Here is a 23,102-nt window from a genome sequence, read left to right as displayed (position 1 = left end):
TTTTCAAATTCAGTGTTAACATGTGTTTTTCAGTATGTACAAAATGTGATGATCATAAAAATGTGGTTTTATACAGATCATATCGACATCGGTAAATATCGGTTATCGGCCATAACAGCAATGTTAATATCGGTTATCGGCATCGGCCAACATTTTCATATCGGTGCATCCCTAATTGCATGACATTATTTCACACACACACACACACACACACACACACACACACACACACACACACACACACACACACACACACACACACACACACACACACACACACACACACACACACACACACACACACACACACACACACACACACACCATCTTCCTTGTTGCCTCGATCCAGACCCAAATGCAGACCAAAATCTTGGATGACATCACAGTTCATTCAACACACACACACACACACACACACACACACACACACACACACACACACACACACACACACACACACACACACAATCACAGTTGCTTCAGTGACATCACAGATGAGCAATTGCAAATGCATTCAACATTTGCTCGAGTGACGTCACTGATGACATCACAACTGCCTGATGACATTACAGTCGAGCAATTGACATCACTTCCAGTTGAGTGACATCACTCGCCAGTGACATCACTAACATGAGATGGACCCATGTGACTCTGCCTAACCCTAACCCCTTCCAGGTGACTACATCTCATCATGTGAACTCGGTTACAACACTTGTATCACCCTCTTAACTTATACTATTTGTTAAATACTTTATGTGAAGCAGAAAAGACCAGAACTGGCAACAGCAATGTAAGTATTCCATTATCACAAGTCCAGTCTGGAGACAAAAGGAGAGGAAATACTTGTTCTGATCTGTGAAATCAAAAGCAGGAATTCAGTCCCAACTTGACACTATCAGCTGACTGTAATTTCCACTATCATGACTGTAACCTGATTAGAGCCATTTGAGACCCTGTGTGGTGGGGGAGGGGACAGACAGAGGTCTGATATGAAGTCCACAAGTGTTCTGCTCCAATTCACAGCTTCCATTTCATTTCATGATAAGGACAGAGGCATATTTGTGTGACAACAATACACATCCAATGGAAAATCCAATGCTGTAACTGCAAGTGTCAACAAAAGTACCGGATATTTTTTCCATCACCAAAAATCAAATATGGCCCAACCATGACCAATAATAATAACTGCTCTGATCCCATCACGGATATAGCGGCCTAATAGAAGTCTGTGGGAGAATGCATTAACACAGTGGTATGCAACCTTGCCCTACTCAGGAGGCACATTGACAAAAAAATATGCAGATTTTTTATTTTCATTTATCACAAGTACCCATAAAGGAGCCGCATGTGGCTCTAAAGCGCCTCTGGTTGAGTATCACTGCATTAACATTTTTGGCTCAGTCAACACTCAGATGCTGGACTGAGTACTGTTAACATTCATGAACATGTGATCAGAATACACAGAGTGGCAAAATGAGATGTCTGCGCCTGCGGAAAGCCTCATGCCAGTGAAAAGGTCATGTCTCCAACTGAACAGTCTGATATCTGGGCTGTTTAAAACAGGCCAGATATCAGACTTCATTATGAGGTACAGTGCCCACACTGACATGGACAAATTGTGCTTTGAGGAAAACCTATCACAAAGGACACATTGCACAGCACATTGTTCCAAAGCTTCCTGTCATCTTGACTTCACTCAGAGAGTGAGACAGACTGTTGGGGGCAAAGGCTCTGGGCATAAAACTTTCCACAGAGGCCACAATGTCTGTCTCCTGTTCACTGCTAGAAGACTACAGGAGTCAAACCTGTGATTTAAAAAAAAAAGTAACATCTTGAGGTGTTCTTGTAATCTCAATGTAATACCATCATCATCATCATCATCATAAAAATGGAGTAGGTGGGTTGTGTCTATCTGTCTGTCTGTCTCTTTTTTGTTTCTCTGCCATTTTTGTCCCGCATTTTTGTCCCCCATTGGATGTCATCAGTGATGGTCACTCGAGCAATAGTGATGTCACTGATGATGTCACAATGTCTATGACATGCGAAGTTGAGCAATTGTGCGCTGAGTGATGTCACTCGAGCACTCCATGATGTGATCAGTGATGGTCACTCGAACAATTGTGATGTCATCAACGAGGGATGTCATCAGCGATTCGAAGTTGACAAGCAGCAGCCGAGCTAGCGAGCCGAGGAATTGACCCGCGATATCTTTCTAGTATATAGTTACACTACGAAAAGTATAAAAACATGTTTCCTTTCTACCTTAAAATTGTCAATTGACTGAAATATTAGTGAATAGTTGAGCCAAAGTTTTGTTGTTCTAATGTCACGAAATTCTGAGTGAACTTAAAACAATAAGCAGGTGTCTAGTCATGTTGACAGGTTTTTACTGTTTATTAACTATGTCATTATTTAATTTGGCTATATAAGTTACACAGCAGCTTGCTGCACTATGTGAACAACCATTTGATTAGGCTGCTCTGCCTGATTTTTTGGGGAAACTGAAGTTTGAGGTTCAGGTTCGAGTTATAATCTGATTGGGGGGGCTCTAAAATGTTAGAGGCGGTTAGGCAAAATCCTATGGTAATGTCAATAATTTTTGCACAACTGCTTTTGAACAGGGGCAGGGCTACTTACAGTCCAGGTATCCTCCAAATGCACTCCAAACTTTTTTAGCAGAAAGTGAGCTTCCTCTTCCTCAAGGCACGCATCCATTCCAAGACTATCCTCCCCCTGGCTCGTCTTCTGAACTGTCCAGGTGTGTCAGTGGCAGCCCCACTCCCACATTCAGCAGCATCAGGTCTGTAGGCTACAGAACTAGCACCCTCTAGCAGCAAAGCTAGTGCTAGCTGTCATGCTAGCAGGTTTAATTCCAGTTGTCAACGCTGTGTTTTGGCCTAGAGACCCTGTCGGCAGCAGCGGCTTTTTTATTTATTTATTTATTTTTTATTTATTACTAACGCTATTACCATTCTGGCTAATAATAACTTGTGGATTCTTCTTCAAAATGGGTTGTGTGTTCAAAGGTTCGTGCGCTCTTAACAGGCTAACGCAAGTTCACGCAATATTGTTGTCCCCCTAGTGGCTTAGTGGTGAAGTGCAAACGTTTTTCTTTTAGCCTATTTATCTCGTTAACGTAAACAATACTCAGTCATTAAATTGAAAAAATGTACCTCTTCTTCTTCTTCTTCTTCTTCTTCTTCTTCTTCTTCTTCTTCTTCTTCTTCTTCTTCTTCTTCTTCTTCTTCTTCTTCTTCTTCTTCTTCTTCTTCTTCTTCTTCTTCTTCTTCTTCTTCTTCTTCGTCGTCGTCTCTCTCATAAGTAACTCACTGGTGGTATAATGGTAACCACTAACCAGAGTTTCACCTAACATTACCCAAGCTCCATCAATCAGTTTTATTAGTGGCTCCGGCTCCTCCTCACAAATGTCTCTGTTCTGATCTATTATCTGAATATGCTGTTATTATCTTGTAGTTTACCTGTTTACCTGCCTCCTCCTGCCTCCCACGCTGTGTGGATCTTGTCTCATCTTTGGATGCGCGGCTCTGATTGGACACCCTCTCGTCAAAGCGACTCCAAACAGGCGCACTCAGCACCATGGATGTAGCTCAGCACGCACTGTCATTACCGTTGCTCTCGGATTCCCATCACATCCCATGAGCACCGCCGCTCCAGGTCTCCTCTCGGACTAACCTCATTTACAATCGCTTTAGAGGCCAGCAGCTCCCGCCATGGATGCTACAATCTATCAGATAATATTTGGAGAGTTTGGAGACCCGAACTGTAGTTTGATAGATGCTTTCCAAGACACTTTTTTTGAAAACGGATCCTTCTCATTGCTGAACATTGATGGTAAGATTAATTTGCTTCTTTCATGTGGATTGTGGATATTGAAGGTGGTTTTGTTGTTGCAGCTTGGGAAAGGGAAACTAAAAGCGTCACCCTGTTTTTCCCCCCCGAGGGTCATATTGCAATTCCACAACCGATGAGATTGGCACCTGCTGGCCACGGAGCAACACCGGACGGATTGTAGAGATACCCTGCCCCGAGTACATCAATGGGGTGAAGTACAACACAACGAGTAAGAGATCAAGTCAAAAGTTCCTTGCATTTATTTGGAAATCCTAGGATGTTGGATTTTATTTATTTATTTATTTATTTATTTATTTATTTATTTATTTATTTATTTATTTATTTATTTATTTATTTATTTATTTATTTATTTATGCAGTGTGCTATGTTTGACATTTGTGGATGATAATCATTTTATAATAACACAAATTTGTAGTCGCATTGACTCGCATAAAGTAACCAGTAGGCTATTTTTTTTTGCAAATACAGTACACAATTCAGTGTTGTGTGCTGGCTTGATGGAACCTTCACCCACCTATACCAACAACATACAAGGACTACCGACTGAAGTCCCAGCCCCAGAATAAGCAACCATCATAGCAAAATGTTGACTCATGCTATATTTATTCTCAAAATATAATTAGTTGTATAATTAATGTAATCAGATTTTTTTTTGTAGGAAAGTTAGTTAATTATATATTGTATTTCTGACTTTGAACATCATACCTTTGGAAGAGCAGTAGCTAGTCCTTTTTTTAAGGTCATCGACAGAACACATGAGGAAATCTGTGTCTGCTGCCTGTGTCTGTCTCAAATGACTGTCAGTGTGTGCCCCCCCCCCCCCCATAGTGTGTGATCATTTTAATTAGGATCCATGGCAAACATGAACTTACTAAATAGTTCCATATATTAAAACGTGGATGCTTTTGACTCATACATTGGTATTTAAAAATGAAAGAAACAGAAAACAAGGATGAAGTCATAAGGAACAATTTTTTTGACAAAGTCATGAAAAATTGGAATGATAGAATAAAGCACCTGTGAGATATGGCAAAAACAAGGGAAACTCTGGGATCTGTGGGTATCCCAGTTAGTAGGATGAGGGTAAAGCCAAGCAAATTATTTGAGTGATAGACAGATGGATCTAGTGACTGCATAGGGAAAACAAAACAAATGGAAGCACTAAACAAATCGAACACAACAAACAAACAAGAGCTTAATAATTGGTCAGGTTTCGCTGTAAACTCAAGTTTTTTTTTGCAGCTATGTCCCATGGACTGCTGCTGTTCTGATATGAAACAGTGATGACAGTGAACTTTAATGATCATCACACCTGTCGTCGCAACAGCTGGATTAGAATGAGCTTGGGCGGGTGGCTGCTGTTAATGCACAGATATATTATAAATGAAAAGGGCAAACTAAATGTGAAAATGTCACAATGTTTCTCTAAAGCAAAAAATATTCCAGAAAAGACTTTCAACATTGTTAAAAACAGCTATCGGGCGAAGCACCTTGGTATTTCAGGGGCTATTTTAGTGTTTAGAGGTGAACTTGTTACATTACAGTTCAATAGCAGAACATTTTAAATTGCAGGTTTTTGATGCCAGTGCTTCAGAACCAAAGAACAAGAGCTACAACAATCATAGAAATCAGAGAAATCCATTGTGGAAGAGACAGAGAGACCAATGTGTCCACTGACAGTAGCCTCAATAGACCATAATGAAATGCTGGCACGATAGAATAGTGGTTTGGGGAAGTGGCACGACTCCCCCTTTATCTTGACTGGGTGGGTGGGTGGGTGGGTGGGGGGGGGGGGGCGGCAAACACACACTTTGTTGCTTTTACGCTATCACTTTCGTCTGTCTACCTACACACATTATGACCTACAGCTGAATGCTCAGGGTCAAGGCTCATGTTCAGGGTCATTCTCTGGGGGTTATTGAAAGGCATTCTGGGAAATGCATTTACAAATACATCATGCAGTTTAGGCTTATCTTTAGTTACCAACATTACTCAATGATTCCAACTCGCTGTTGATCTCAACGAAAATAAGATAATGACGGCTGACATTGGTGCTACGTTATTGGAACGAATCAAAAAGCGAATTGTAGCAGCAAACTGTATGTGTTGTGATTCCTGTCTTGATCATAAGATGGATATTCACATAGGAAGGACATTAGTGATTCAAGTAGAAGTGATATATGACACTGTATTTCTCCTGCAACCCATAATCATCTCTGTAATAGGCTCAGGTGCAGCCACATCCATATCTCAGTCACCTCTGAATTGATCATTGATCCGCCCTTTGCTGTTGCTGTGTATGTGTTTTGCTCCTCTTTGTCTGAAAAAGCCCGGTCGTTTGCCATAATAACAACACGTTTACAGACACGTTTCCTCTGACGTACGTTCATTTGCCCGCAACCCTTTTCCGATCAATGTAATACTTTTGAAAGCCTGAGCTGATGTGTCGCGATCGCAAGATGAGTCTGGCACTAAGAATCTAAGCCAGCCAGCAGAGGGAGTGCGGTAAAGAAGTGACACATCGCCTGCACTCATTACATCTGGCAGGAGGTTTGAGGCCATTAGAAAAATGCACCTGGACTCTTGCTAACTTTGAGATAAGTAATGTGCTTGACAGGACAGGATAGGCTGTAATTTATGGTTGGGATATAAGAGGTGACAGGTGTTTTGATGTGCTGTGTATAGAGCCCAAGACTAGCGTAATTATGTGAATCAGTCTTCCTGACAGCAGATCATATTTTCCACTCTCGCGCAGTCAACAACATGCATTATTAACACTGTAACACCGTTTCCCGTGGGCTGGGCTGCAATAGGTCAGTGTTTGTCACATACATTCACAAGGTGCTGGAAATAAGATGCAGTGATCACGAGCAGCAGCCGGATGAAAACAGCTTGTTATGTTTCGCTTGATCTGGTAGCTATCGGGGGTTCCATTATTCCTGGAATTATAATGGGATTTTGAGAGGTGTATATTCTAGGAAGGGCAAGCCAGGGGATTTAATCAATTAGCTGCAGAAGTGGAAGGAACATCAGGGAATTGTATAAACAGGTCATATAGATTCCAGTCAAATGAGTAGATGGTGGTTTTCAGCAGTTTTTTCCACACCAAGCACAAGCCAGACTGTTAACCCTGCTACTTTCCCCACCTCTCCTTCTCCGTTCTCTCCTCCCCCACATTTCCCATTCTCTCCCCACCTCCTCCCTCTCCCTGCTCTCTTCTCCCCCACATCCCCCCGCTCTCTCTCCCCCCTCCCCTCTCCTGCTCTCTCCTCTTTCCCCCTTCCCCTGCTCCTTCCCCACCTCCTATAATCTCCAACATTTCCCATTCCCTCCCCACCCCATCACTCTCTCACATCCCCCCTGCTCTCCTCCCTTCTCCTGCTCTCTCCTCTGCTCTATCCTATATTTCTATATTTTCTATATTTCTCTATCAATTGTTCAATGTGTTATCTTTATTCTGTAATTTGCTACTGTTGTGTCAGCTAGAATTAGCTAGACATATTTTCTGTGAAGCCCTCTGGGACATGCTTGTGAATTAGGGCTATACAAATAAACTTGACTTGACTTGACTTGACTTAACCCCCTCAGAACTTTTCCGAGCAGAAACATAACATTCTGAAACCAGGAAGTAATACGGTTTTTGAAAGTGCTGCAACTTCAGCCATGGAAAAGTCATGGAATTTCATGTCAGAGAGCCACAGTAGGAATCTCGATCGGCTCATCTGTCTATGAACAATTGTCCCAGTTTGAGGGCAAATACCACAATGATTTCAAGGGGAGGTCTGTGAGAATTCACAGCTTGCACTTCCACTATTTGATCACTTGAAAGAGCTCTGTAGATTATGCCTCTGGTACATACGAGCATGCAATTTCAGGAGGAGGTTTTACAATATGCTGCATGATATGCTTAACATCTCATGCTTTACTTCAGCACACACTTTTCAAAAGATCATGAACAGGTCTGTGTGCCAATTCCCTGGCACCATTCTGCAGCCTATAAGGAATTTCTTAGTTTGTGTTTTTGAATCCGTCTTTATCTAGAGTGAGCACGCATGGCCTTTGTGTCACATTCATACAGAAACCAGAAGCCACCCAGTAAACCTCTCAAGTGTGACATCATTTCTCTGCCCACATGAGGGATTCGGATCCTGCCCCGTTTCAGTCGAATGTAAAAATGTATACGGGTGTAAAGTGATTGCCTTTAACTATGTCTTCTATTATGTATTTCATTATTTCTTTATTGTTTTTCTAAGTCTCTGGATAAAATCTGAAAAAGCCCCGAAATGACACTTGAGAGGCTGGTACAACTACAATCTTCTTCTGTTGTCCACAGCTGCAGCATTAAGGACACCTTGAGTTGTTGAGGGAGTTCAAAAAGCTTCTAGTATGTAGTCTCATACATGCTTTGGTTTTCTTTAACCATCTCGATAAAACACTCACTTCACCTGGTACAGTAGAAACATTGTTTAACGAGGCAGGGGCAGGAGGGGGGGGGGGGGGGGGGGGGGGGGGGGGTTTGGCACACCACTGCGCTGGCTTCTAATTTTAATCACTAGAGGGCGATCTGTGCCAGGTTTGATGAGATCAATACGACATCGGCCCATTTTGTACTCAATTGCTGACAATATGCCCATACAATATGACAATACATTGTAGTATTTCATAACTACATACTCAACACAGGTTTTTACATTCCAAAAAAGTGTTTTAGGCTGGGAGTTACTCTTTAAATAAGCTTTGTGTCTACTTTCTCAAAAGTACCTTAGCAACATTGTTTCTAAATTCAGTTGTGCAGTATTTATTTTTCCTGCTTGTTGTAGTGCCTGGCAGCCACAGTGACTTGCAGGAGCTATAGGATATTGAATATTGAATATATATACATGTGCAATGATGTGTAAACTATGCATTGTATATTGCACTGCTGTATACTGTATACATTCCTGCTTTACATTCACCATGTGTCTCAATATGCACTGTGTAAATGTTAGTTTGTCTCTACAGCCACAGCACCAAGGCACATTGCTGTGTTACACACATCTATTTCTCATCCTCATTCTGAACTTCAATTACTGGCATGTCATATCAAAACAGAAACAGATAGATTTGATTTGGATTTATTTCTAAAACAAAACAAAACAAAACAAAACAAAACAAAATACAAACCTCTAGGACAGTTGAATTCGAACGACATCCAATCTACAGTATATATCCTGTTAAGAATTCAGGAGCAGTTTAGGCGCAGTAACATATACAGTTGAATATAGCAGTCCATGTAGAGCAATGTGTAAAATAGATTCAAGTTCAAAACATCATGGAGATTTCACCATACTCCTACAGTAAGCTTAATTGATATTCAGCTCACTGATGAGGTTCTACAGCAAATTCCCAAATGTACTCTTCAGGCAATTGAGGCGATTATCTTGGCCCTGCTGGGTCATATAGGCACAGCCATCTACAGCAGTGGATAAATACACATTTCAAATCACAAAATAGGCCAGACTAGAATAGAAAGAGGCCCTATAACGTCACGTGAGCAAGTGTTAATTAACACTTTGCTGTCTCCAAAATAAATCCCGATACTGAGAAAAGACTTTGATGGGAAAGCTGCAGCACCCAAATCGTACTCGGATACGGTTCTTTTCAACTGACCCTCTTCGACTACACATCTGACCCATGTACTAACAATAGATTCCCTTCCATTTGATATCACCTCCTTAGTATGTCTCATAGCATGTAACATGCTACTGTATACGCCTGCATCTTAGAAAGAAAGGGCGGACCCAGGTCCACGCTACTGTTACGGACTATTGAAGACAAGCATACTGAAACCTAACCTGACGCTGCCAGATGGATGTAGGTTGCTTCACATTTGTTTCACAACCTACATGAATATGTGAACTCAATACTGCCCCATCTGGCGGAGTCAGGTTAACTGAAACCAGTATTGCACCAAAACACTACAGTCACAGTTGATGGGACACTGCAAGATATAAATACATTGTTTTGACCTTGCTGAGTTTCAGCAGTACTTTGAAATGAGCAGCTGAGTAAGGTTAATAATGTCAGCAGAATTTCAGTTAACTGTTGCCATAGTCTCCGGAAAAAATCTGAGGATTGGGGGCATCGAGGTAGTGTAGAGGTAAAAGCACTCGCCTACACCCGGAGACCCAGGTTCAATTCCTGGCACTAGCACCTCCTCTGGCCGGCCGGGGTGCCCATTTGAGGGGGAGCAGAACCGGGGGCAATAGCGTGATCCTCCCACGCGCTACGTGAAACCGGTGAAACGCCTCGCTGTCTGGTGAAAAGAAGCGGTTGTGACTGCACATGTATCAGAGGAAGCATGTGCTAGTCGACAACTCTCCCCAGATGGGCAGAGATAGGGTGGAGCAACGGCCAGGATAGCAGGGGGAATTGGCCAAGTACAGTGGGCCTATTTCACAGCTGCCATTTTGTGTCTAAAAGGCAGGGTAAACACAGGTGCAACCAACTCTCTAATGAGGGCCCCACTACTGGAACACATAAATGGACTGGAAGTTTGAAACCATAATTAATGTTTTGGTGCACCTGTGCTACTTCCTGCATTTTAGACACAACATGGCTGCTGTGTAAAAGGCCTATTGGGGAGAAAATGGGAGAAAAATCAGGGGAAAATATAAAGATAACAAAATCTGAGGATTGACACAGTTTCAGCCCGACTCAAGTATAAGGAGAGATGAATTCTTTGCCATTTCTTTTTCAGCATAAATATTAATGCCTGCAGAGTGGCTTAAGAGGCTTATGCATTTTTAAATCCCTGTGTCTTTTTTGTGTGTGTTTATCCAGTTCCGTCTTGCATCAAATGCACATCGTCACGGTTGGGGTAGAGCTGCTAGATATGGTCAAAGTTCCGTCATTGTCTCTGCTTGGCACTGCCATGTTGTCTGCTTGCTATCAGCCCTCGGGCGGACATGATGTGCTCAACAGTAGATGAATGATATCAGCAGTTCAACAGTGTCGCAGTTTTCCAATTTCCGTGTCCTGCTTTGTGCCTTCTCAGCACAGCAGGGAAACCCAGAGTGTTACTGTCATTTGTCAGTGAATCTCACTCTGTTTCCATTGTAAACTCACCTCATCCCCCTGCGTCTCTATTGCCATGGAGGAGACGTGTTATCAGCGCAGTGTGCCTTTCCAATCACTGCGTTCAGGAGTCAGTATTCAGGACTATTACGAGCCCATTGAGATGTTTTATTGCAAAGGTAAAAGATTTATCATCTCTGATAAAAAAAACATTATGGGCACAAATAATTTTGAAGTGATTGTTTGAAGGTTTGATACAGACGCACCATCCACTTCTTTTCAGTTCTGATCCGATATCTGAATTTATATCTGGCGATACCTATAGACCAAATCAGCGGGATGTTTACATTTACTTCCGGGTACCCCTGGGTCCACACATTATAATGGCGGTGAACGGCACAACTGACGTTTTGAAGACAAAAACAGACAAAGAAGACAAAAATGGTTCGTCCGTGTTGTGTTGTTGTTTAATATCATTCATAACAACACTTTCACTAACGTTAGTGGAGACCAGACTAGCTAATTTACCTGTTGGACCAGACTAGAGTAGACTTGAAGCTAAATTAAATTGACGTGGCGTCAGTATCTCTGTCTGTACCAGGCTCGCCGAGAAGAGCCTGGTGACGCGAGGTTACTCTGTAACGTTAACGACTGCAAAAAAACAGCGAGTTTGACAGACAAACAAACGCTATTAGCTAGCTAACACTACATAAAACAAACACAGAAGAAAGGCTAGATACGTCGGACAAGCATGTTTACCAACCGTTTAACCATTTAAATTGAAAGTAGTCGGCTGAAAACAACGAGAGGGTTTGACAGCATTTATTTGACAACACGCACATTTAAACCTGCCGCCTTCCCCAAGTGGTACCCGGAAGTAAATTTGTTTACATGGTGACGTCACGGTGATTTGGTCTATACTGATTCCGATACTAGAGCTCTTGCCTTGGCAACAAGGAGCTGTAGGCTCCACCTTTACATACAGTAGCCTACGTAGTAGCTGGCTCCTACTGTGACATTATTTAGTATTTGGTTTGGTAATCAATGATCTCATAGCATTAGTTACCTGCTTCATAATATTCCACAATATTAAATTCAACAATTAATAAAGGTGATTAACTTAGCTATTTCCAAAACAATTGATCCACTCAAAATAATTAAAATAACATTTCAACAAACCGACAATTAAACACCCCTGCCACTTTACCACACAAGACTAAAATGTCTCCAAAACGAAGGACATGTTGTTGAGTTAGCTACATGTAACTGCTAACGTTACTAGCTCACTACTACTACTACCAGCAGTGTTTGATGTTATGTTACGGTGGTTTTATGGTCCAGCGCAAGCTATGAATGGAATCTGGATCAGAACGTGGATTGGCGACGTCAGTCCGATATCCGATATGTGAATTTTGTTAGTATCGGCACCCGATGCCGATATCCCAATACCAATATTCCATCTCTAAAGTTTTATTTTATAACCATGATACAGCCATGGATTTTATTTGAACAGGATATTTACCCAAGACAGTATAAGGGATTCCCAAGGGGTTCCCAACCTTTTTTGCCGTGTGACCCCACTTTGACGTTCCAAAAATCGAGGGATGCCAGACATTCAAATTTCAGTACAACATTGGTAATATCAGTGAGCTCATCAGTGACATCATTAGTGACCTCATAAATTATGTCACATGTAACAGTGTGCTGACTTTTCCCCTCAGAATTCTGACTTTAATGTGAGAATTTTGACTTTAGTCTAATAATTCTGTTTTTTTTTTTTATCTGTCGCTGAAGTTTGATGACTTTATGATCTTAACACCACAGTCATCAGATCCCCCATGGATGAGTGATATATAGATTGTAGTTGAGGTTCAACAAAGCAGCCAGAAAGCCCCTCATAGACCCACATGTAGAAAAGGCACATTTGGATGCAGAGATTTTATTGGTTTTTACAGCATGAATGAGGTTTACCACTTCCTAGCCAGAGAACATCTTCTTACAGTAGCAGCACGCACATCCTCCTGATGCAATTCAACGTGCAGTCTCCCATGGTCCAAATCACACAGGCCCAGTTATTTGAATCCACTGATTGCACTGAGATCTCCTATGGTCCTCCATTCCCCCTTGACGCCTTTGCTCTACTTCTATACTTCATCATTTCACGAAGCATTGCACACCATCTGCCCCAGGGGGTGTCCAATCAGCACCCGGCTCCGCTCAGCACTGGCTCACCATCCAAAATACAGTAGAGCTGTGTGGAGCATTTTCTCCCCCCCCTCCCCCCATTTTGAATCCAAATCCATCCAAAAGCCAGTTAGTGTTACTGTCAGAGATAGGAGTGCATTGTTTTTTCATTGTTTTTCCAGTAATGAACAGAATCAGAATCAGGCTTTATTGGCCGAGAAACATACCAGGAAGTTGACTTTAGTCAACAGTCCTCATCATAGTATTCTGTGACATTATCACACAGCCATCTTGGTGGGAAAATGGCAATTAATGGGATTATAATCAAATGACAGCTACAGCCAATGAACTGTGTATAATGTAAGGCACCATATTGGTAGGAAATGCATGTGACATCATGGGAATACTATGAATAGCTCCTGTTTCTTACATTCATACATACATACATACATACATACATACATACATACATACATACATACATAACACTAACACCTTACACATACAGTATATTTCCATACCATGCTACAACCAGTGTTGGGGGTAACTCATTACAAAAGTAACATATTACATGTAATATATTACTTTTAGCAGTAACTCAGTAATATAACTTATTACTTATAGGATTTCAGTAATATTATACCAGTTACTTTGTCAAGTAACTCAAGTTACAAATTTAGTTATTTTTTTTAAATCAAAGCACATTTAAATCATTTCCTAATCAAACTGTGTTTTTATGCAAATAACCACTATAGATGACAGTAACAAAGGAAAATGATTGGATTCTTTACACTGACTTCAAGATGGTTGAAATTCTTTTTCGGGATGGTTCTGGGGCGGCGATGTCTGTTATTACAGTGAAAGTAATGCAAAAGTAGTGTAATAAGTAATGAGTTACTGTACACAGACAGTAATATTGTAAAGTAACTTATTACTTTCAAATTAAAGTAACTAGTAATATGTAGTATATTACATTTTGAAAGTAACTTGCCCAACACTGGCTACAACATATACAGTACTACATACATTCATAATAGCACATACAATGACATCATGCTCTGAATGGAAGCATAAACCGCTGTATGAAATGTAACTCTTATACCAACACTGGCAATTTCCCTACAAATAAAGAATGATACATGCGTATTGCTGCAAGCCAATGATGACCCATTGATTTGACTTTTGCTGTGAACTTCTACCAGTTACATGAATATAGTCCTTGAAAAACAGTCAACTTTGTGGTGGTGGGACAGGCCAAATCACTGTGGAGAGCCCGGTTACTGTAGAACTCTGGTGTTCCAATAACAGCCAGGCTTTGTTGAAATAAAGAGTTCTTTTATTTCTGTACTTTATACCGGTTGTAGTAAAACTTGTGAAGGTGGTTTAGTTACAGTGTTGGGCAGTAACTTAGTAACGCATTACTGTAATCTGTACTTTTTCAGTAACTAAGGGATTACAATTTAAAAAAACGTAATTATATTAGAGTTACTAATCCAAGTAACGCTGAGTTACTTCGTATCATTGCCTGCCAGAATGCAGTGTTTTTTGGGGCTATATCTATGCAGAAAAAGAAAAGAAAAACTCAGGAGAGACCATTGCTTTGTTTTCTTTATAAATATATACATACTGTATCCCATCACTTCAGGTTTGCGAGGCTGCAAAGTTTACAGTTATGCAGTTTGGCCGATTGTGGACTCCTGTGTTTCGTTCCTATAAAGTGGATTCAGTTGTACACGGAGCTGGCTTGGTTGTACTTCACTTTTTTGGGGGTTAAAAAAGAAGTAACTAGTAACGTAACTAGTATGTAACAAAATACTTTTGAAAAAGTAATCAGTAAAGTAACTTTTATTACTTTTGTTTAAGGAGTAATCAGTAATCACTAACTAATTACATTTTCCAAGTAACTTGACCAACACTGTTTATTCACAATTCACACAGTAACCCGACTAATGCACACAAAACGACGGTATTTTTAACCTATTTTAACTATCCGTTTTTTGATTGAACATGAACAGAACTCGCAACCCCCCAGACTACTTGCAAGCGGGTCTACTTTTCTGATATCACTCCGCACGTGACGCAGGAGGCACGCTGCGCAGCTCCCGCAGTCTTAAAGGGACAGACGGCCTTTGTAACAGCTATGAGATGTGACAGCATTATGCTCTCTATTTGGATCTGTTATGTGATTTAATATGTTCTCATTATCCCCACACACTACCCTATTACGTGGCTTCAATTGGTTTCCCATAAGGCCGTAGACTTGTAGCGCCGCTGGCCTCTTGTGTTCATTTTCCCCTCACCCAACTGACTCAGCTCAGCTGTGGCAGCACAGAGGCAAAGCATTTTAATTTATGCACTAAAATTGTAGATAATGATATTCCTGAAGGGGGCGGGGGGGCGCTAAAAGACCCAGCTGTGAATAAAGTATTACTTCTACAAGCTCTGATGGTCTGTCTGGTTCAGTGGTCATCACTCAAGGAGAATGCTTTTAAGGAGAGATTTGATGATGCATGTTAAATTGGAGGGTATATAAAGACAGAGTTAGCAGGATTCCCTTTACGTGTGATGATAATTTGTTAAAACATTATAGAGAGAGTATAATCTGCCGTTCGCTGAATGAGGGGAGAGATACTAGACCACCTTGGCCTGTCACAGGTCGTGCAATGCCTTGTTACCTCAAGACCCTTCTTGCACAGTTGGTCGGTACAGCACACAATGGGCTAGAAGGTCAGAGGAAGTTGACGAGGAGTGGGCAATATACAGGCTTCGGTTTTTTGACTTTAGAGTAGGGAAGAAGGTCGCCATTATAGCTTGCTGGAAAAAGCTTTTGATGCATGTGGCCCTTGTTCAAAAGAAAACCCTGGCGCTGGCCCTGCTGGGAAGAGCAACAGCCACTTAGAAACCTGTTTCCTGGACAGGCTTTCCTCCAGAGTTCACATCCCTCCTCCGAGCTGTATTGCACAGCTCAGGGAATTCAGATACGGCAAGGTGTAGTTTCTCTTCCATTTTCCTGCACCCACAGGGGTTTTTGAAAAAAAAAAAAAAAAAAAGTTCTTGAACTTTGGCTGCCAAAGCTCTGTGCTTTGCCTGTGTCAGCAAAAATTTCTTTTTAAAAGAAATTGCATTTTATGTTTGTTAGTGTTACCAATCTCTTATTTAGAGCGCATTTTACCTCGACTTCTATTTAATCTGCATATTCCGGTATAAACAAACATCTAAATCAATCAAAAGCTTTTCTGGATTTTGGGAAGACCAGTGGTACAGTATAGAGTGATGGGGAGACCAGTGTGGTAGTCGAGTGGGACTCGGATTCGAGTGCAAGTCCTGGACTAATTTTCAGGACTTGTGACTCGACTTGGACTTGAGCACTGATGACTCGGACTTGGACCCGAGCATTCATACATTTGGACTCGGAAGTTGGGGTCGAGGATTCAGACTTGTTAATTGATAAAGACTGTTTTTTGTGGGGGGGGGGGGGGGGGGGGGGTTTGTAATACGCCCTAATAATTTGGCATACGATATTGATAGCTATACTGTGACATTATTCAATGTCATGCAAGGGCACTCACTTGTGTTCCACCTACATGTGGATTCACACTCATGGTCAGTAGGCTAACTTCAGAATCAATTTAATGGGGACTCGACTCAGACTCTTCTTTGGTGACTTGGACTCTTCTTTGGTGACTTGGACTATGACTCAAACACTGGGGACTCGAGACTCAATTTGGACTCAAGATATAGTGAGTTGACTACCACACTGAGGGAGACACAACATCCCTGCTGTAGCCTACTGGACTGACTTCTTAATGCACTCCCAGTGGAACTGGGAAAAGTAAAAGCAGGAAACTCACCAATACCAAATGAATAATCAAAATAAATAACTAAATAATTCTCACAGCAAACAAAAAGCGTACGAAGAAGCACCGCTCTCTCTCTGCCTCTCTCTCTGGCTCTTTTTGTGTGACAGGCAGCAGCAACACCAGCAGACTGACAAAACAACTGACAACTGACTGCAAACAAGCGCCGCCCCCTTCTCTTTTGAGTTAGAATAGCCAGTCAAGTTTATATGTTTTCCCCACAACTACAGGCAATACTATTAAAACACCTGAACAATATTGAAGACATTTGGAAGGAACAATATTCCCGTTAAGATGCATTATTCATCACAATAATGACTCAGGATCCCTAATGTCTGTACAATTCCACCTTGGGGCATACGCAGTTCATAAATCAGGAGACCCTCCAACTCTCCCGGGACAAACCAATGTTGTGTACATCATGTCCATTCCCTTTAGTTCAATTATGGAATTCACTGAACCATCTCAAGGATATTTGAAGTGCTACTCATACTGTAGTTGTCCTGCATGCCTTCCATCCCTTCAGGGGGAGATACAGTACTGTACCGTATATAATTCTTCAGGTCCAGAGGTACAACTCATACACCGTGGGAAATAAGATCACCCCCAAGTGCCTGGCAGAGATTGACAGGACAGAATTGCCACATGGTTGCTCCAACTCTCTCGCAACTCAGGCACTAGCCTTCACAATCCGGTGGGGAATAAAATAACAAAGAAAAAGTTTGTTCCCGACCAGATTGTTTCAGAGAAAATATAAAACGTCACCCGCATACACCACGATGTGTGGAAATCCAGCCTTTTCAAACTTCTGCGAGTTCTTCTTGTCTAGTTTCTTCGTTGACTTCCGAAGTAAACTTAAGCAATAAGCCCGAAGAGGCCATGGTTGACAGTCATTTTACAACAGCTACAGTAAGGGGTGTTGTTAGGCCCCACACGATAATCACCGCCTCGTGGGGCTTATTGCTTTTATAAAATGGTTACTATAGCCTTCAAGGCTTCATCAAATAAATACACAGCAAAAAGAAATTCAATATGAGAAATAATCGTTCTTCCGCCAGGCAATGTAGTCCTTCAGCCACAGAATGCTTGTCGAGCAACATACAGATGTTACTTCTTCTTATCTTCTTATTCCCTGTAGGCTCCTAAGTGGAGCATAGGGCCACACAGACCACACTGCGCCAACGGGCTCCGGGCAGTACTGCGATTGTGGTGTCTGTAGCAAGTGGGTTTTTACACGGCGGGGTTGCTAGCCCCTCTAGACCAGTGTTGGGGGTAACTCATTACAAAAGTAACATATTACATGTAATATATTACTTTTAGCAGTAACTAAGTAATATAACTTATTACTTATAGGATTTCAGTAATATTATACCAGTTACTTTGTCAAGTAACTCAAGTTACAAATTGAGTTATTTGTTTTTAAATCAAAGCACATATTTAAATGAAGATACAATCATTTCCTAATCAAACTGTGTGTTTTTTATGCAAATAACCACTACAGATGACAATAACAAAGGAAAAGAATAACATTTAGAATTTTGGATTGTTTACACTGACTTCAAGGCGGTTGAAATTATTTTTCGGGATGGTTCCGGGGCGGCGATGTCATTCTGCTGCTGTTGTTTTGGTAAAAGTAATGCAAAAGTAGTGTAATAAGTAACGAGTTACTCTACACAGAAAGTAATATTGTAAAGTAACTTATTACTTTAAAATGAAAGTAACTAGTAATATGTAGTATATTACATTTTGAAAGTAACTTGCCCAACACTGCTCTAGACAGACGCTGTTTGGAGCATTTTTTGTTTTGTTTTGTAGTTATCAAGAAAGAAGTGATTGCTGTATTCATACAGGATAGATGCAGGATGAAGACATGAATAGGGGCCGCTGCATGTGACAATGAAGGATTCTAGTAGAAGGTTGGCCAGGCAGGCAGCCAAAGCTTTTACAGTAAACCAAGCCCATGTGTCTGTTGATTGGCTCAGTGAACGTGCGGTGAGGCGCTCCACAGGCTGCGCCGAGGCCAGGCACTTGAAGAGATTGCTTAAACCCGGGTACAGCTTTTCTACCGCTGCGCATCTAGAGCCAACCACTGACTCAATGGAGAGCCAAAGTCACGCCTACTTCCTGCTTCAGCACACGAACCAGCGTCTGAAAAAATACGAGTGGTGGTGAACGGTGAGAGACAATAATTTTTTCACCCCATTTGAATTGAACAAAAACATGTGAGGTTTGTCAATTTAAAAGATAACTTTGCAAGTCATGAAAGTCGCAGTTTGTCGTTTAGTTTTGTATGAAACCGCTCAATCAACTAGATCTCTCGTCTCGCACAATATACGTCACACCAACACCAACATGGCCTGACGGGAGAGAAAGTTATGACGTCACTTATGCGACCGGTTGTGTGTAGTCTTTCTAATTTACAATTTAGATTTATATATTTTTATGACAAACTGTGACTTTCTTGTCTTGCAAAGTTATTGTTTAAATTGACAAACCCCATATGTGTACTTCATGGCACAATTCAAATGGGATAAAAAAAAACTATTGTCTACCACTCATATTTTTTCAGCATTTTCTGAAAATCACATAAAAAAATTGATTTACCCTTCGAAAATCATAAAAGTGGTGTTCATTTGTGAAGATTATCTTTCTGAACACAAACGTCGCTGTTTCATAAATTTTTGTTAACCACAGACCTTATTTCCTGCATTTAACCGAAATCCCCATACAGAAATCCCATTGACTTTTACAAGTAAGAGCCGGAAGTGCTGACGTCCAGGTCTTCCGGACGCATTCCTGCAGAGAAAACACGCGGAGAAAACAATAAAGCAACAGTGGGAAATAGGAATTACACTCTAGCAGTTTCCCTGCAAAAAAAAATCTATTGCTGTATATAAATGGACACAATCTTTCTGGTAATAAACTGAAATCCAAGCACACTACATCTGTTTTTCCAAGATACATATTGTCCCTAAGGCTTCTACAGTATAAGCGGTATCCTCATTTAGTCAGCAAAAGACGATGTAACTGACATGATACACTACACTAGCCACAAATCCACATAGAATAGAAGGCGCTTGAATGTCTTCTTCTTGAGCTGTTCCTCCCCTAGGGCCGTTCCCTTTATAGAAGCCACGAGTCAATGTCAAAGATACCACCGAGGGAGAGTGTGTACACACAACGCCATTCAGCACAGCTTATTAGATCCGCCAAGGAGGTTATGTATTCGGTGCCGTTTGTTTGTTTGTTTGTCTGTTTGTCAGCAGAATTACAGAGAAACTACTCGCCCGATCTTCATGAAACATGGTGGAAGGGGGCCAAGGAAGAACCCATTACATTTTGGAGTGGATCCGGATCTGATTCGTGAACAAGCACTCTCGGAGTGCCCTTCTAGTCTGTCATTATGTTGGGATCCAGTGTTACATTTCTAAACTTAGTATACAGTACCTCAAAACCTGTAGCTTATTTGATGCCGCTCTTCAATTCAATTCAATTCAATTCAATTCAATTCAATTCAATTCAATTCAATTCAATTCAATTCAATTCATTATAACTTTATTAATCCCGCATGGGGATCCCGCATGATTCCAAGGATGCAATTTAAGGTACAATCATCATTAAAAACAAAAGAAAGAATAGGCCTAGACATATGACATAACATGAGATGGGACACTTTTAAATTAAACATTGTATTACCTAAAGCTGGTTTGTCTTTACACTGGGGTGCCAGAAAGCTTCCTACTTGATGGGCCGAGGTGATTGTGTTGGTCAGAACCTGCTGAGAGGTTAACTCTCTGAGACAATTCTTTCAGCTAAATCCAATGATTTTTGGAGCCTGTGCTGACAAAACCAGAGCGCAGGAGCCTTGGCTCTGCTCAAGTACGTTTTTAGTACCTCTGAGAAAATTGATAACAAACGGTGCATGACAAGGACAGGGCAGTATTACTTAATGAAATTGTCTCAAGCTGTCATGTTCTGTTTTTATCAAATGTAGGTGGATCAAGGGCATGGTGAACAGTTGCGTGTTCATGTTGTGATGTTGACATTAGCGTTGACAGCCACGGCTCACTGGAGGCTAACACTTTATGATTTGAACCGCAGGTCTCCTGGAGGATACTGGAGGCTTTGCATTTACACTATGATCTTTTCTCTCTACACCGGGGGACAGGTGCAGAATTCTTGTTTTTTCTTGTTTTCTTCTTTTTTACTTTTTTTTTATTTATACAGGGGGAGTTTCACTGAGAGCAATGCTCCCTTTTTCAGGAGTGCCCTGTTCACATTCACACTCACATTCATACCTGGAAGCTGACCAGTACAACCACATCCTGATCTGTTGGCCACTGAGCAGCTCCACTGGAGCAGTTGTGGTTAAGGGCCTTGCTCAAGGGCACCTCAGTGGTGGTAATGAGGGAGGGTTCAAGCGCTGCCTTTTCACTTTCCCCACCCCAGATATCCTGCCGGTCCCGGGGATTGAACCGACGACCTTCCGATCACAAGCTCGCATCTCTAACCATTGAGCCCACTGTCTTTAAGGTCAAGCCTGCCAATGTGCAATGAAATCAGTTTCAGACAAATATCCAATATCTACATACTGTAATCCTTAATATGTTGTGGCAAACGACAGGGGGGGAAACAGCATAAAAACATGACAAAGGCGTTGATGGCGTTGAGCACAATTTCACTCGTCAATTATCTCATCTGGCATAAATACGATCCATTATTTTTTGAGGTGCCTTTTAAATGTCATGCAGGTTAGTCAGTCATTGAAGAAAATATTAAAAGCAGCGCAATAGACCAACTGTGGGTTTACAAAAAGCAAGTGGAACATTTGTTACAATTTCCAATGTCTGGGTCATTGACAGTAATGAATGATCAAAGCAAGCAATTATCAATGCTCGTCAAAGAAAGAATTGATATACTTTTTGTTGACATTCTCTGATCATGGTGTTCCATACCTGCCAACAGTCCCAAATTTCGCGGGAGTCTGCCTATTTTTAATCTTCCTCCTGCGGTGGTCTCGATTGGTAATTTCTCCTGTTAATTTCCCGATTTCAATCAAATGGTTGAGCCAGAGTGAAGTGTCTGGTGCCATATGAAACTAAGACCTGAGGCACCCATTGGTACCAACCATGTCATGCTAGCTTGTTGAGAAGGGGGCTAGATTACGCTCCAAAGTTGATGAGAGAAAAACTGACATGGCCATTTTCAAAGGGGTCCCTTGACCTCTCACATCAAGATAGGCCATCTGAATGAAAATGGGTTCTATGGATACCCACACGTCTCCCCTTTACAGATACTGTAGGGTAGCAGCACCAGCATTTTCTTTTTGACAAGCCAGCATAAATCAACAGAACAATCAATCACATCACTGATGGAGCTTCGACGGACCTGCCAGATCTGATTTGGGGGGTGGGGGGCATTTGCCCATACGATACGATCTTCACAGCCTAGTGTTGGCAGGTAGAGTAGGCTATGCTATTCATGTCTGTGTGTATGCTTTGCTGCTATTGAATCTCTTGGTAGACACTTGGCATATCCTTTGCCACATCTGTGACAGCTTTGCTCCAATGTCTACTGTCTTTAAATTAGACTTCCAACATGCATTGAGCTGAAGGATTTCCATCATATTATGGCATCATGCACGGCTCAGATTGCTCTGTTTCTCCCAGGTCATGAAATGTCAATTTCATACGGTCTGAAAGCAAAGCGTGTGTATCTGGCTCAGGTGTGTCGCTCACATGAGCTGTTCTGACTTCTGATGGCTCAACTTTGTGATATTATAGCCTTTCATCTTTGTTACAACTTGAAACGTATCTAAATCTGAGGTCCGAACACTAACAGTATCCAATTACATTGTGGACTGTTTTACAAAACAACGGTTGTACAAATCATTTTGTAATATTAATAATAATCATCATCATCATCATCATCTTCATAATAATAATAATAATAATAATAATACATAATAATAATGATAGATGATGATAATAATAATAAAAATAATAAATGGTTAGAGCACTGTCAGGTGGCTATATTCAATTGATGTCAAATTCAGGGTGCATGGGAAACAGTACACAGAAGACAGGGAAGCAGATGGAAGAAAGAAGTTCCAAATCACTACAGTGACTCACT

The 23,102-nt window shown here is 41.3% G+C and overlaps 1 protein-coding gene across 1 annotated transcript in view; it reads left to right on the top strand.

Moving 5' to 3' along the window:
- Positions 1-3,731: 3,731 nt before the first annotated feature.
- LOC310792337 (corticotropin-releasing factor receptor 2) overlaps positions 3,732-23,102 on the top strand; it is a gene marked incomplete at both ends in the record, with an annotated part of 38,546 nt that continues 19,175 nt past the window's right edge. The window contains 2 exons of the mRNA XM_083654059.1: positions 3,732-3,852; positions 3,962-4,081. Of these exons, the coding sequence (XP_083510185.1) occupies positions 3,732-3,852; positions 3,962-4,081 (241 nt within the window). The remainder of the gene's footprint in view (positions 3,853-3,961; positions 4,082-23,102) is intronic.

This window comes from Poromitra crassiceps (genome assembly GCF_964638095.1).
Source record: "Poromitra crassiceps genome assembly, chromosome: 17".
Lineage (NCBI taxonomy): Eukaryota > Metazoa > Chordata > Actinopteri > Beryciformes > Melamphaidae > Poromitra > Poromitra crassiceps.
Note: the sequence above shows the minus strand (reverse complement) of the source record. Positions and strands in the feature narration are given on the sequence as shown.